Genomic DNA, 16,798 nt, shown 5'->3' on the forward strand with positions numbered 1-16,798 from the left:
GAAAAATGGGAGAATGAAAGGTAATTATGAAGGGGGTACCTGGTGCCTGTGTAGGGACTTGAGCTAGAGGTTAAATGATTGTCTCCAGAAGACATCTTATTATCATTATAACAAGCTGGAGGCTATTTGGTACGCGTAGAACGTCAGAGTGGAATTGATGTATCAGTGGGATAAGATTAGAATTAGTGGGTGAATCTGGAGAAGGAATAGAAGGCAGAGGGTCAACGATATAGTAGTGAAGGAATAGAAGGTGGGGGAGGACTAGAATGGATGTTTGAGTAGGATGAATCATGAAGTGGTAAAATGGGAGTTGAAGGAGCTAATGTCAAAGTTTGTGAAGCTAATGTCAAAGTTTGTGAAGCTAATGAAAAAGGAAAATCATCGTCCCAAAATTTAACATCACGACTGATAAAGTTTTTATTTTAAGATTGCTTGTCATACAACTTGTAACCTTTATGACCACAAGGATATCCTATGAAAACACAAGAAATTGCCCGAGGTTCAAATTTTTGCTTAGGGTGTACTACAATTTCATAACATACAACCAAAAACTTTAAGATGGTGAAATGTAGGTGGTCGTTTGTAGAGTGCTTCAAAGGGTGTCTTGTTAGATAACAACGGTGATGGTGTTCTATTTATAAGATAAACAGTAGTTAAAATGGTGTTCTATGTAGAGTGCTTAAAATGCACTCTACCTAACTTTAACTCGGCTTGATATTTCTTATGCAGTTGGGGTTATGAGTCGGTACATGCAAAGTCCAAATAAGCCTCATTTGGATGCAATTCGACGTATCTTGAGATATGTCAAAGGTACAATCGACTATGGTCTTTTGTACAAAAGAAGCAAAGACTGCAAGCTAGTTGGATACTGTGATGCTGACTATGCAGAAGACCACGATACTCGGAGGTCAACCACTAGGTATGTGTTCAAGTTTGGTTCAGGAACAATTTCTTGGTGTAGCAAGAGACAACCAACAGTATCATTATCAACTATAGAAGCAAAGTATAGAGTAGCGGCTGGAGCAGCTCAGGAAAGTACATGGTTGAAACTCTTAATGGAAGATTTGCACCAGAAAATTGAGTATCCAATATCACTTCTTTGCGACAACCAATCTGCGATTCATCTAGTAGAAAATTGGTAGAACAAAGCATGTGGAGGTGCAGTACCATTTCATTAGAGAGAAGGTCCTAAAGGAAGAAATCGAGATGTAGCAGATCAAGACAGATGACCAAGTGGCAGACTTGTTTACAAAAGAGTCGAATACGGGCAAACATGAGAGTTTTCTCTGTCAGCTTAACATGGTGCGGCGATTGAGGACTAGTGCTCAGGGGAAGTGTTAAAATATTATCACTAGCCCAATAGAGTCAAGCCCAATAATTGTACGAGCCCATTATATATTTATTTTAGTAGAGATTTTAGGAAATATACTAGATGTTTCACGAAAGCGATCTCGATATTTTAGGAAAAATATTTACATTTGTTAGGTCTAGATTGCGTAGGGTATAGTATAAATACCCCTCAACCCTACCTAGTGTTTCATCCCAAGAAATCCCAAACATTATAAAGTAGTATTCTACAAAGTGTCTTGTATTCTCTTCTCGATTGGTCTTAATAAAGAGTGCGAGTGTTTCCCACAGAGAGTTGTGTTCAACATGCGGTACGCTTCCAATTCATCCCAGAGTGCTTTGAGCTTGGTGAAGTATGCTGACAGTGCCATGGTTCCCTGTGACATCATTATTATCGACTTTTGTATCTGAAAAATTGCTGGAGCATTCTTTTGTGAGAATTGATCGTGAAGATCAACCCACACTTGATGAGCTATCTTGGCGTGAATAATTCCATCAGCGATATCTACTTCAACTGAATGAGTTAACTAAGATATTATCATACTGTTGAACTGATTTCAGTGTTCAAATTTGGTTGAATTTGCATTTTGAGACGATTCTTCAATAGTGCCATCAATGAAGCCAATTTTCTTTTTGGCAATAAGAGCATGCATAACTGATTTACACCCAGATTGGTAATTTGTTCATATAATTCCAATAAAAATAAAAAAAAAAAAATCAAAAGAAAATGTGTTTATTTCCATATTTTAATTCCTAATTCATGATTTCAGGATATGCATTGGACGATACTGACCACTATAAATGTCAAGCATTCACTAATCTCATTCCATAGTCTTCCCGTTCTCTTGCCCATTTTTCTGAAAATTCTTTTGTAACATTTATCTTCGGATCAATGGTCGTGTCTGTCAAGATAATGTCTCTTACTGTCGCAACTTTAGGTGTGAAATCCTTTATATTTGGAGTCGTAGCTGAGAACAAGAAGGTAAGCTTATGTTCATAAATTGTTAAAGATCACGTATTTGCTTAGATTGATGTCAGTTAGTATCTGATTAAATCTCCTTATAGTTAGGGGTTGATTTAGTTTTGATTTGATTTAGTTTTTTATTTGTTTACTTGTTTGTTACCCGATTTTCTGTAGATTTGTAGGTAGATTTTCTAAATATCTTTTTGTATTCTCTTCATATATAGAGCATTCTTGTTCTTCATAATACAATGTTCTTGTCAACCATTAGATTACTTACTTTTTCACTAACAATTGGTATCAAAGCTATCTTCTTAAGGGATCTGTGAGATCAAAATGGAAGGTGAATCTAGTTTTTCAGTTATTGCACCATCAGTCTTCGATGGAGATAGTTATCAAATGTGGGCAGTTCGTATGGAGACTTATTTGGAGGCTTTGGATCTCTGAGACGCAATAGAAGAGGATTACGAGGTCCCTTCACTTCCAGCAAATCTTACTGTAGAACAAATCAAAGCACAGAAGAAAAAGACGACAAAAACAATCAAAGACAAAAGCTTGCCTATTTGCAGCAGTATCTCAAATGATCTCATGCGAATAATGTCTCTCAAAACAGCAAAGGAAATTTGGGATTATCTTCAAGGCTGAATATGAAGGAGATGAGAGGATTCGTGGAATGAAGGTCCTAAATTTGATTAGGGATTTCGAGCTGCAGAAGATGAAGGAGTCTGAGTCAGTGAAAGCGTACTCTGACAGATTTCTCAGCATTGTCAACAATGTGAGATTGTTTGGTTCTATGATAAATGATTCCTGGATCGTTGAAAAGCTGTTGGTCACTGTTCCAGAGAAATTTGAAGCCACCATTACTACTCTGGAGAACACCAAAACCTATCAAAGATTTCTCTTACAGAGCTCTTGAATGCTTTACAAGCACAAGAGCAAAGGAGGTCTATGAGGCAAGAAGGGGTGATTGAAGATGCCTTACCTATCAAGCATCAAGACAACAACAGGTATAAAAATAAGAAAATTTTCAAAAACCAATCGACGAATGGAGATTCATCTGCCAATTATTAGAAGACAAAAGGAGGAGGTTTCAAAAAAATTATATCCACCTTGCCGCCATAGTGAGAAGAAAGGTCATCCACCATACAAGTGTTAGAGAAAATCTGACGCCAAATGCTCCAAATGCAATCAACTTGGATATGAAGCTGTGATCTGCAACGCCAAAGATCAGGTGAAAGAAATAGATGCATAGGTAGCTAATCAAGAAGAAGAAGATCAATTGTTTGTGGTAACTTGTTTCTCAGGCAAAGAATCAAGCGAGAACTGGTTGATTGATAGTGGGTGCACAAATCATATGTCATATGACATATGACAAGAAGTTTTTTGAGGAATTAAGAGACACTGAAGTCAAGAGAGTGATGATTGGCAATGGTGAACACTTAGAAGTCAAGGGAAAAAGCACAGTAGCTATAACAAGCTATGAAGGTACAAAATTTATTCCATATGTTTTATTTATACCTAAAATTGATCAAAATCTCTTAAGTGTTGGTCAGTTACTTGATAAAGACTATAAAGTGTTGTTTGAGAATAAGCAGTTCTTGGATCGGAGATGCTAGCGGAAATGACTTGTTCAATGTCAAAATGAGAGGAAAAAGCTTTACTGTAAATCTGACGGCCATCATATCAAGAGCTAGTGCCACTGAGATTTGTCACAAAAGACTTGGGCACTTTCATCATCGAGGTTTGCTTCAGATGCAGTGAAAGAAGCTGGTAGAAGGACTCGCTGACATTGATGATGACATGCCTCTTTGCCATGCTTGTAATTTTGGGAAGCAACATAGGCAACCCTATCCTAAACAGGCATGGAGAGCCTCGAAAAAACTGCAGCTGATTCATACTGATCTTTGTGGTCCTCAGTGAACACCATCATTAAATGGTAATCTTTATTACATTATTTTTATTGATGATCTAACAAGAATGTGTTGGAAGTTCAAAGCCAGAGTTGAGAATGAAAGTGCATGCTTGATTCAAAATGTAAGGTCAATTAATGGAAGGAGTACACTTCGGAAACTTTTAACAGGTTTTGTGAAGGGTTGGAATTGAACATCAATTGACAGAACCACACACTTCTCAACAGAATGGCGTCAGTGAAAGGAGAATAGATTCATTGATAAGCGCCTACAATGCTGGAATTTGCAAAGCTAGAGGTCCTTCTAGAATCCTTGCAAAACGCTCACAGAGAAAGCTAACTTAACGGATTGATTCCAACCAAGAGCTGGTTAGAAGATGAATGACTCTTAGATCGAACTTGGAATCTATGATGGTCACTCTTAGACCAAGACAATTCACTCCAGAATTAGCTTGATCAAAACTAATTCAATGAATCGGTTTAAACATCAAACCTAAAGCAAGGTTTGAAAAAGAATAACACCAAAAGGGTATCAAGAAAACACAAAGGTTTTTTCTGTATTCAACAAAATCCCCCAAACATGAATATTACATGCCTTTAAATAGGCCAAGAAGATAACCCTAACAAAATAAAGTTCAGTCACCAACCACTAATAAGTGCTAATAAAATAAATGCTAATAAATGCTATTAAATACAAATTGAAGAATATAAGGCAATTCATACAAACTATTAATAGATGCTATTAAATATAAAATGAAGCAAATAAGGCATTAATAATTTCCTTAATTGGTAATTCAACTACCAAACGCAAGTCTTCTAATTACTTTCCAATATCGCCACTTCATTATCTTCTTGATTTGATATGCTAATGCTATAAAGATTTTTGGGCTCAAAAGTCTTTGTTTCAACCGGTACACTAGCTAGCTTTTGAAGATGCAATATATAGGCCTCTTGAATCTTCTTAACCTTGCTTCTTGTAATCGGTACTTCGGGTACATGCACGTGATCAGTTGTTGGATTCATATAATTCATAATGGAGATGACGAGATGCATGCTTCATGAGAAGGATCTTCCAAAACGTTTTTAGGGAAAAGCAGCAAACACTGTTGTGTGCTTGCAAAATGGAATTTCAACAAAAGTTGTGAATGACCTGACACCATTTGAAGTTTGGTATGGTTACAAACCTTCTTTAATGTTCCTTAGAGTATTTGGGTGTCTTTGCTTAACTTACATTCCACAGGTCAAGTGTGATAAGCTTGACAAAAAGGCAGAAGCTGGCATCTTTGTTGGGTATAACACTATATCCAAAGCTTACAGAGTTTTTCAACCACACACTATTCGTGTTATTGTGAGCCAAGATGATTAGTTTGTTACAAATGAGCAATGAAATTTGGAAGAACTGACGAAGATGAATCAGATTTCTAATGCACCAAACAATTTAATATTTTATAGCATGTTAGAAGAGTCTAAAGATGAACGACTAAATTAGCATGAAGATGAACGACAAGAAGAGTCTGAAGATGAAGGACAAGATGCTTTGGTTGATGATGCACCTGTCAGAGGAGAAGCTTTCAGTGATCGAGAAAAACAAAACCAGGGAGTTGGTTGATCGACCTTTAAACAGAAAGATAATTGGAGTAAGATGGGTGTTCAGGAAAAAGCTTGGAGTTCACAACATCTAAACAAGGAGGAGTGTTAAAGATCACGTGCTAGGAGTTGATTTAGTTTTGATTTGATTTAGTTTTTGATTTGTTTACATGTTTGTTACCCAATTTTCAGAAGATTTTGAAGTAGATTTTCTAAATATCTTTTTATATTCTCTCTATATAGAGAGCATTCTTGCTCTTCATACTACAATCTTCTTATCAACCCTTCAATTACTCACTTTTTCACTAACACAAATTGTTTGATTCTTATTGTGTAGATATTTGTGCATTTGAAACAATCACAACAAGATGAGAACCTCCCAACCAATGTAATAACATATAATTTTCCAAGCTCCCTCATTGATGGTCACTGTCCTTTCTTGTTGTGATTGCTTATGGGCAGCTTGCATCTGGAACTCCCATCCCAAGCAAAGGCACTGTGATCTATCAATATCCAGTGGACCCAACTGTGGCCCTCGGATATCTTTCCCTTGCGTTTCTTCTTGCTTCTTCAATTGCAGGATACTTCTCTTTGTTCTCTTTGTTCTATCCTTACCAACGAAAATCCGTTCCTCGAGGTGCCTTTTTTAAGAGCACCAGTTTCTCTATTTTCTTCAACATTGCCTTGTAACTTCTCTTTCCAAATCACATCCTTTACTCTTAACTGTTACCTAAAAAGTGATTTCGAAACGTTATCATCCTTTACTCTGTGTTTGCAGGTTCACAATTGGATTGGCTATAACTTTGCTCGTATGGCCTACAATCGCCGAGCAAATTCACTTGACTCGCAACGTTCATCACAATCTTGAGACAGCATGCCAGATCGCTATGACTGGTCTTTTGGGTGGGGGTGCATTTCTATCCCTTGATTCATCCCTCTTCTGGTTGGCTGCCTTAATGTTGGCTGGAAATGCTCGAGAGGACTACTTTGATGAAATAGAGGAAAACAGAGACAGTGTTGAGGCTCGTAAGAACAACGCATGAAATTTCTTTCTTTGGGTAGAATAATAATGATTGACTATTAAGTAAGGACTTACTTGTGAATATGATATTCCAAGGAATGTTCATAAGTAAAATTATAGCATAATTGTATGAGGTTTTATTTTCACTTTTGATTAACGTATGACAACATTTTTCATTTTCAACCTCGACATAAGTCAAACTCAACTCTTTTAAAGTAGTGGTAACCTATAATAATTGTAAAAAAAAAAATTATTTTGTAGTTTTGAACCGAGTAATATGGCATAAATTAATATGTAGCACTTACCTTAAGGTCGGGAAATAAAATTCACATAGTCAATTGTACTCGAGTGTAAGGAGAACACCTGCTAATGCAAACCAAGTAAGTGACCTTACTAACGGTTTGGTTAAAAGTTGATGTTTGTATCATGACATGTGTCTCGTGGTTCTATACGTGATATATGCTTGACATGTGTGAAATGTTTACGGAACAATGTGACTATGGTGTGTGCATGAAACGATATGACTAAGATATCTTTATGAAATGATATGACTGGGATATGTTTATGAAACGATATGACTACGATACGTTTAGGAAACGACACGACTAGGATATGTTTATGAAATGATATGGCTAGAGTATGTTTATGAAACGATAAGACTAGGATATATTTAGAAAATGGTATGACTAAGATGTGTTTGTGAAATGAGATGACGATGATATATTTATGAAACGATATGATAAGAATATGTTTATGAAATGACATAACTATGATACATTTATGAAATGATATGACCATGATATGTTTATAAAAGAATATGACTGCGATGTATTTACAAAACAATATGACTATGATATGTTTACGAGATGATAAGTCCATGATATGTTCGTGATACAACGTGACTATGAGATGATACGTGAATGTTATGACACGTGATATGATGATGTACTGATGATATGATAAATATTATTGTATAACACGTTTGGCGATATTGTACATGATATGCTGATGATATGATGTATGTATGATATGACATGGTATGACACGATGCATAATATGAATGATATACGACAAAAATGTGTGGACATAATGCACAACCGCAATTTATGTAAGGAAACTATGATAAAGATTATGATACAAAGGAAAAATGGAAGGGGTTGTCTTACATGATAATGAATAAAAATGTTGGGATCTCATGCATCATTGTGCGTTCATGCATCCAGGAATACCCCTATTTTACGATGATACAGACACGTACACTACGAGGCAGAAAAATGATCATCATGTTAATCATAATGCTACGACGGTCACTATGCCTTGCAGGTGTCCGACATCAACAGCTCTAGAGAATGCTCGCCTGACCACGATAGGGCCTAGGAGGTGTGCGAACCGATTGGTAGGTTCATACTTGCACGTGTGGACAGTTTGTACAACAGTAAATACACATCCCATTAACTCGTTTAGTATAAATCCCTAAAAACTTATGGAAGTTGTGTGTTGTGTTGTGAAAAATATGGGGAAGGGATGAGTTTAAATAGAGAAGAATCCGCAAAAATAAGAATTTAATATAAACCATAAAAAAAAAAAAAAAAAAAAAAAAAACTGACCATTAAAAAAAATGAAAAGGTAGATCATTTAAAGTATTTTCATATTATATTTGTTGTTTGAAAAAAAAAAGGTAGACCAGACTTTTTAATGTTTTATTTTAATTTTTTTTAAGTAAATATTAAAAAACTTCCAAATTCATTTTTATTATTTTTTAAAATATAATAATATAATAAAAAAAATTAATAAAGATAATGTGAGTAATTGAAAGCTCTAGTTACTCTTCCAAAGTTATAAGTGTCATATTTTGATTGATCTATGATGTCAATTTTGCCGCCACATCATCACGTCGGATATCTTATTTCGACTGCAACTTCTTCGTTTTAGGTCTAATTTGAGTGATTGAAAAAGACGTTGAAATCGCTATTCCCAACCTTACACTACGGACAATTCAAAATACTGATAATTGTTAATAATTAAGTATAGATTTTATCATCAAAACATCAATTAATTAATTAATTAATTAATTAATTTGAGATTAAGGGTCAAAAAGCCAACCGTCGACTCACGATTTTAAAATATGTCTTGATCATGTCTGGGAGTTGAAGAGGTTTATAGGATTCCTAGGACAGCTAGGTTGCTTAGCACGAGCTTTTGACTCCGGGTTACTCTATTCTAACTCCTCGAGTCTTTCTTTAGTCTTGGTGTAATAGGGTATAGACTCTCTTCACGTTGTTCACAATCCTAAGGTACCTAGTCATTTTTGTCATCTTAACCTAAGTCATCGTATAACAAACTTAACTCTTACACCCTTACTCTGTGTAGATAGACATGCTAAGCAGGGAGAACACACAGTCAAACACTCATATCTAAAGCTCAGCATAATTTGCTTCTTTTTCCCATTGAGGACACTCATATCTAAAGTGTCCTAACTGATGATACTTATAACATTCAACGGTAGTTTTGTTGAATGGATGTCTACCTCTTCCTCTTCCTCTACCTCTTCCTCGAAAAACTTCACGAGCTCGATCAACTCCTCTTCTACCAAATCTGGTATCATATGTCACCTTTAGTGCTTGTTCATCACTTACACGTCCATTCAGTCTTTGCTCATGTACCAGTAAGCTACTTTGCAATTCATCAATTGTTAAAGTGTCTAAATTATTAGACTCTTCAATCGAACATATAACACAGTCAAATCTTGATGTCATTGATCTCAAGATTTTTTCAATAATCACAACTTGTTTCATGTGTTCGCCATTAATTTTCATCTTGTTTGCAATGTGAGAGCTCGAGCAAAATATGCATCAACACTCTCACCTTCTTTCATTTGTAGGACTTCAAACTCTTTCCTAAGAGCTTGGAGTTGAGCTCTTTTGACTACGGTGGAACCCTGGTACTTCTGTTTCATAGAGTCCCAAATTTGTTTTGCAGTATCTCTATTAAGGATCGTTTTCATAATAGTTCGATCAATGGCTTGGAACAAATAATTCTTGACCTTCAAGACTTTTAGCTTCTGGTCTGCAATTGTTTTTTGTTGTGCTTCGGTAATCTCTACTCCTTCTGCTGCGGCAGGGATTCCGGTCTCCACCAAAGACCAATATTCCTTTGAACGAAGAAAATTTTTCATAAGCATAAACCAATGATAAAAATGGCAATCAAACTTAGGAATTGCCGATTGATGAACTTGATTTTAGCTGCCATATTTTGAATCGCTTTCAGCTCACTCTTTAAAGAAAAAGACTGAAGTTTCTTCTTCTCACAATCAGGCCTTGCGATGTGGCTCTAATACTTGGAAACCTTAATTTCATTATTTGAAGAGAGCATTTTGTTTGAACTTTGACTCGTTAGAGCTTTAAAGAATTACGAACCCAAAGTTCGTCCTTACAAGAGCTTGTCTCAACGCTTGTGTACAAGTTAGTCCGTTTTAGAGTTTGGACAATAGTTCACCAAAGTTCATCATTTCAGACCCTTTTCGAGCTTCGGAGAGTTAGAAACCCAAAGTTTGTCCTTTCAGGAGGGCTACAAAATTAAAAGTTCGCCCTTCCCAGAGTTCGTCTAGAAGTTCATGTCAAAGTTCGTCCAAACTTGGACCCGTCAGAGCTTTGGAGGGCTAGAGACCTAAAGTTTGCTGCCTTTAGAGTTCGCCAAAACCTGGGGCCTAGTATGTCTTCGGATGGTTTTGAAATAAGAAGTTCATCCTTTTTAGAGTTCGTCTCGATATTTGTGCTGAAGTTCATCAAAACAAAGACTTGTAAGAGCTCTATTGTGCAAAACATTATTTTTTTCAAAACCGGTAGAAGATTTGGAGGGCTAGAGACCCAAAGATTGCTAGATTGTCCTTTCTAGAGTTCATCTTGACAGTTGTGCCGAAGTTCGTCGAAACATGGACTTGTTTGAGATCTGTCGTGCTGAGAATCAAAAGTTTATTTTTTCTCCAGTTTGTCTTGATGTTTGGACCAAAGTTCTTCCAAACCAGAGCTTCAGATTGTTAGAAATTAAAAGTTCGTCCTTTCGTCATAATATCTCAGCGTTTAGTCCAAAGTTCGTCCAAATGTCCATTCGTTTGGCATAGAAACCTGAACTTCGTGGCTTGAAGAGTTCGTTTCATCTAGAATTTGACCTGTTAGAATCTTAGAGAGGTAGGAACCAAAAGTAAATCCTTTCCAGAGCTTGTCTCGACGCTTGTGTACATGTTAATCCTTTCTAGATTTCGGACAGAGATTTGTCCAAATTTCGTCCTTTCTAACCCTTTTGAGCTTTGGTGAGTTAAAAACCCAAAGTTTATTCTTTTTGGAGTCTTTCTTAGCGTTTGGACCGAACTTTGACCCATTAGATGTTTGGAGGACTGCAAACTCAAAGCTTGCCCTTCCTAGAGTTCATTTCGAAGTTTGTGCCAAAGTTCGTCCAAACTTGGACCCGTCGATATTTTGGAGACTTAGAGACTCGAAGTATGTTGCGTTCAAAGTTCGCCAAAACCTTGGGCCTAATAAGTCTTCGGAGGGTTTTAAAACCAAAAGTTCATCCTTTCGAGAGATTGCCTCGACATTTGTGTCAAAATTCGTCGAAACATGAACTTGTTAGTGCTCTATCGTGCTGGGAGCCAATATTTTCTTGATGTTTGGACCAAAGTTCTTCCAAACTAGAGCTTCTAAGAGTTGAAAATCCAAAATTTGTCCTTTGATCACACTGTCTTGACGTTTGGTCCAAAGTTTGTCAAAACTTAGATCCGTTAGGCTTAGAAACCTAAACATCATGGTTTAAAGAGCCCGTTTCATTTGGATTTTAACCGTTAGTGCTTTGGTGAGTTTGGAACCCAAAGTTCATCCATTCCAGAACTTGTCTCGACTCATGTGTACAAGTTAGTTCTTTCTAACACTTTTTGAGCTTTGAAGAGTTAGATACCAAAGTTTCTCCTTTATGGAGTCCATCTCAGCATTTGGACAAAACTTCGACTCATTAGAGGTTTAAAAGATCACAAACCAAAGTTTGCTCTTCTTAGATTTCTTCTTGAAGTTCGTGCCAATGTTTGTCTAAACTTGGACCCATTTGCGTAGATTTGTTCATGTCTATTGGTGCCATGTTGGAGACATTGGCATGTGTGTCTTTTACCGCTGTCATATACATAGCATTACCAAAAAGTTTCTGTCGACGCATTCGTGATGGTACCTCGACGTCACGGTTATCCTATCCGAACTAATTAGTTTGAAGACATTATTGATGTTTTAAAATTTTGAAAAGCAAATTTCATTAGAATTGATACTTTAACCTCCGAAAAGATAACGAGCATTTTTATTCATAAAATTATTTATTGAAATTGAATGAAAGTCGGAGTTCATTATTTCCAATAATACATTAACCGGAAGCCCTTGCGAGATCCAAAATACAAGTAAATACCTTGGTCTCTAATTGCCCAAGTGCAGTTATGATGAATACATTGATCATTAAACCAACTCCCTCTTTCGGGCCAAAAAACATTTCCACTAACTTGTCCATGTTTGCTGCTAAAATTGCACCAAAACAACGTAGAAATCCAAAAATTTTCTTTAAAACTCCAGTTGTAATTATCTCCGGTGCGGAGTATGTGCTCGCCCAAATCGTCATCTTTTGACTTGCAATGAACAATTAGAGTTGAAGTAGTCATCTCATTTAAAATAGTCACTTTCCATTTGGTGAACGGCAATTGTTGCTTAGATTCTGCAAAAGAAAATCTCATCATATTGTTTGATGTCAAAGCAACCAACACGATGAAACAGAATATGCTTAGAGATTTCATGTTCTTCTTGAAGATCTCTCACCCTTTTCTACAAAGTATTTGGATTCTATCTCTTATATATATATACATGCATATAGTCGAACTAAGGTCGTAGCTAGTTATGTTTTAACCACAATTAGTTGAAAGTGTGCTGTAAATTTTAGTTATCCGAGAATATCTTCCCTAACAAGGTGTAAAAGGTAAGGTGACCAACTAAACTTTCTTAATTTTCTCAACACTCTCAGCGGTTAGCTTTTGTAACAACTAATTTTGTATTTTATTAGCTCCTTTTATATAAACTTTAAAGTTGGACCATTCATTTTTTTATGTATTAAAAAAATTGATAAAGTATTAAATTGATGGATGGTACTTTTTTAGAGGTTTAAAATGCAAGATTAAAAACACTCATTTTTTTATCCTTCAAAGATACATTAAGTTGTTTGAGTTGGTAGTGTTGGAGGAAAGTCCCAGCTAATTTAGGGAATTATCATGGGTTTATAATCAAAAAAATACTATTTGGTACGAGGCCTTTTGGGGAATACCAAAGCAGAGCCATGAGAGCTTATTCTCAAAGTTGATAATATCATACCATTGTGGAGAGTCGTGTTCATCTAACATGGTATTAGAGCCATGCCCTAACTTAGCCATGTCAATAGAATCCTCAATTGCCCACGATTGAAATATGTCGAAACAAATAACTGAAGCGGAAGAACATTTTGAAGGAACTTGAAGCGGAAGAACAACTTGAGGGTACTTGAGGGGAGAGAGCTTTTGAACATAGGAACCTTAAGTACTTATGCTTTGTTAATACTTCTATTATTTTTTTTTATTTTTGTACCAAACCTTGGGTACAAATAACATAAATCTCATAAGTATTTACCGTGTAGATTGTACATTTGATCTCCTCGACTTCCTCCTCAAGTTGTTAATACGGCTTAATAACAAATCTAAACTTGTTTAAATAAAAAACTACTCAATAATTATCCTAAAATTGCTACACGTTAATAATTTCTTTTACTAAGTCAAGCTTATTAACTCACATTCGAAAGGACGAACTTTGAGTTTTAAACTCTCCAAAGCTCTAACAAGTCGAAGTCCAGACGAAACGGGATCTTTAAACCAAAAAATTTAGGATTCCAAGCCTAACGGATCATATTTTGTTTGAATTTTGGACCAAACGTCGAGACAATGTGAGGGATGGACGAACTTGGGGTTTTTAGCTCTCTGAAGCTCTAGTTTGTAAGAGTTTGGAAGAACTTTGGTCCAAACATCAAGATAGACTCTGGAAAAAATGAACTGTTGGCTCTGGCTGTAGCTGGTAAGCGCCAACCATGCTGGATTTGCAAAGCTAGAGGTACTACTAGGATACTTACAAACTTTCGCAAATAAATATATTTGTACTAAAAAATCTTTGTATTTGTTGTACATTGACAAACCTTTGAAGATGTAATATAAAGGCCTATTGAATACTCTTTGTCTTGCTTCTTGTAATTGCTCATTCGGGTACATGAAAATAATCGGTGGTTGGATTCATTTCACTAACAAGCCCATGTATCAATGAACTCCGGCCAAAATGTCGAGACGAACTCTGGAAAAGACAAACCTTTTATCTGAAAACCCTTAGAAGACTTACAAGGTCAAGGTTTTGGCGAATTTTAAAGGTTGTCAAAATATACTTCAATGAAGATGTGAAGAAAAGGTTGTCAAAATTATCAAAAGATGTTTCAATTCATGCTACATTGAAGAAGAAATGTAGTTTGATTGTTGCAAATTTTGGGTGGGTTACAATTTAGAGTAATTTAGAGTTATTGTATTTTAAGACATTTATTTACTTTAGGTTACATTTACATAATGGCTCATTATGAATGTTACAACTTTTGAAATGCCTTTAATAGTTTCATTTTGAGGCTATATGAAGCCATGCATGTTGTATTTGTAAGGTAGACTTGGAAAATATAAAAAGAAGCATTTGTGCTTTTCTTTAGCCAATGGCTAAGTTTCTTTGCAATTCTATGTAGTATAGGTTGCATGTAGAATCATTCAAGCTCGACATGATCAATCTTGCTTGTGGAGTGATTCGAATCTCAATCAAGTGTTCTTGTCTTGAGATATTTGATCAACAAGAATCATTCAAGCTAGACATGATCGATCTTGCTTGTGGAGTGATTCGAATCTCAAACAAGTGTTCTTGTCTTGAAATATTCGATCAACAAGGTAATCCGAATCTTATTCCCCTTGTATTGATTCCTTATCTTATCATTTTAACTCTCAATTCCTACTTCAAAGTTACTCAAATTGATCCTCTTAATCTAAAGAAATTTTTAAATTGAAAGAAAAGGGATGGTAGAAAGAAATTCTAACACTTGCCCCCAAATTCTACTAGAAACGGATTTCCTTCAATTGGGCATGTTGTTGAGGTTATTTTTCTTCACAATATTCTATGAAAATACTTCTTGGAGGTGCAAAAACTTGTTAGAATTTGTCTTGGTTGACGAACTTCTGTGTAGGCTCGATTTAATTTTCAAGCTTACTTTGAAGTTCTTTAATGGCGGATCGGATTGGGGGAATGGTTTTAGGCATTTTCAATCCTCGATTCCTTCATAAATCTTGTTTGTAATCTTGTATAGAAGCTGTAGGAACAAGTTTAAAGGGGAATAAGGGAGAATTTCTCTCGAATTTGGAAGAAATCTGAGAGTAGGAGACCCAAAATCTAAACGCTTATTGCTTGTGTTTGAGAAATCGATTCAACTTGATTCTTGTTCCATACTGTTGCCTCAATTTCAGATTTCATAGGGAAAACTTACACCGATGCTGAAACCTCCATCATTGTCGTGATTTAATTAATTTTCTAGATAATCCATAAGAAACATCCTCTTAGATCAGAGAGCTATTAACTTCCAATTTGAATTCTGACTCATTGATGTGGTGACTCATTGATGTGGTGATCTGTGAACATTCTAGACTTTATCCATTTTTGAAGGGATCCAATACTGGTTTTAGATTCAATAGATTGTGTGTAGAAGAAGGTCATTGTGGATGTTCTTATTTTGGAATGAAGGGCACTTTCATAATTATCCATATCGTAAAGGTTATTTTAGTAATGATTCATTTTTTTAATATTTTATTATTATATTTCTCAAAAGAAAAAATAAATAAAATTTTTCTAAAAATTTTTGATCAGCAAGTCATTTTTTCCTTTCTTGAGCATACTAAAATTCATTCTAAATAATGAATTAAAAATGTCGAAAGTTCCTTATAAATTGGACAAAAGAATTTCATTTAGCGTATTTTTGTTTGTCTCTTCTTTTCCAATCCTTTTTCAAATGCCTTAAATCTTTAAATTAATTCTTAGGGTATAGAAATTACTTGCTTAAGACGTTGTTTTTGCTTAAATGCATTATTCATTCTCTTGGTTTTCTTGGGTTAGTTTTATTGGTTTCCTTGGGTTAGTTTTATCCTTACTTTGGGTTGTTGCACTCGCATTTTGTGATACATAATACTTCTCTATGTTATGCTACACACACCATGTTAACATGTTTATGTCAGGATTATGAATTACGTATATACCATGATTTATGTCAAGTTTTTTTTTTTTTTTTTTTTTTTTTTTTTTTTTTTTTTGTGGCGTGAGGGTACACTAGTTGAAGGCTAGGTCAAATGATACGTATACGAACTCGCTTTGGAGTCCATGCACGCATGCAAGGGTCGTATGTAGAGCAGTACTTCACATCCAATTTCAGCCCGAACTTGAAAGTGAGACCAAGGCCATGATGATAATTAAAGTATAGGTCTCAATAATGATTACATATAATTGCATTTCCTAATCCCAATAGTGAGTTTACTTAGTGAATATATCGTAAAATACTCAAATCATGTTCTACTCTTATTTTTTGGGGAAAGGTAAGGTACCCTTGTACAAATGACAACGTTGCTGTGAAGGTCATGGCATCGAAGCTAGGGTAATTGTATTCTTCTTTAAATTGTAGCACTTAGGTTAAATATTATTTCGTTGGTTTAAAGTTTATATTATTTTGTTTCTCCTCTTTCAACCCTGATTACATTTAATATATATTAATTTTATGAAACTATGAATCTAGGTAAATAACTAGAAACTCAGCAAACCCTCAAATGTCTTAGCACATAGACCATAAGTTCCACCTCAGATAGCATAAT

The 16,798-nt window shown here is 35.4% G+C and overlaps 1 protein-coding gene across 1 annotated transcript; it reads left to right on the plus strand.

Moving 5' to 3' along the window:
• The first annotated feature begins 2,236 nt into the window (after positions 1-2,236).
• LOC147792302 (uncharacterized) lies at positions 2,237-6,861 on the plus strand. Its single transcript, XM_087125017.1, has 3 exons — positions 2,237-2,329; positions 6,267-6,490; positions 6,583-6,861. The coding sequence occupies exons 1-3, from the start codon at positions 2,240-2,242 to the stop codon at positions 6,845-6,847; spliced, it is 579 nt and encodes a 192-aa protein (XP_086981143.1). The 5' UTR covers positions 2,237-2,239; the 3' UTR covers positions 6,848-6,861.
• The last annotated feature ends 9,937 nt before the right edge of the window (positions 6,862-16,798 follow it).

This window comes from Cucurbita pepo, chromosome 6 (assembly GCF_057944985.1).
Source record: "Cucurbita pepo subsp. pepo isolate OVF chromosome 6, ASM5794498v1, whole genome shotgun sequence".
Classification (NCBI taxonomy): domain Eukaryota; kingdom Viridiplantae; phylum Streptophyta; class Magnoliopsida; order Cucurbitales; family Cucurbitaceae; genus Cucurbita; species Cucurbita pepo.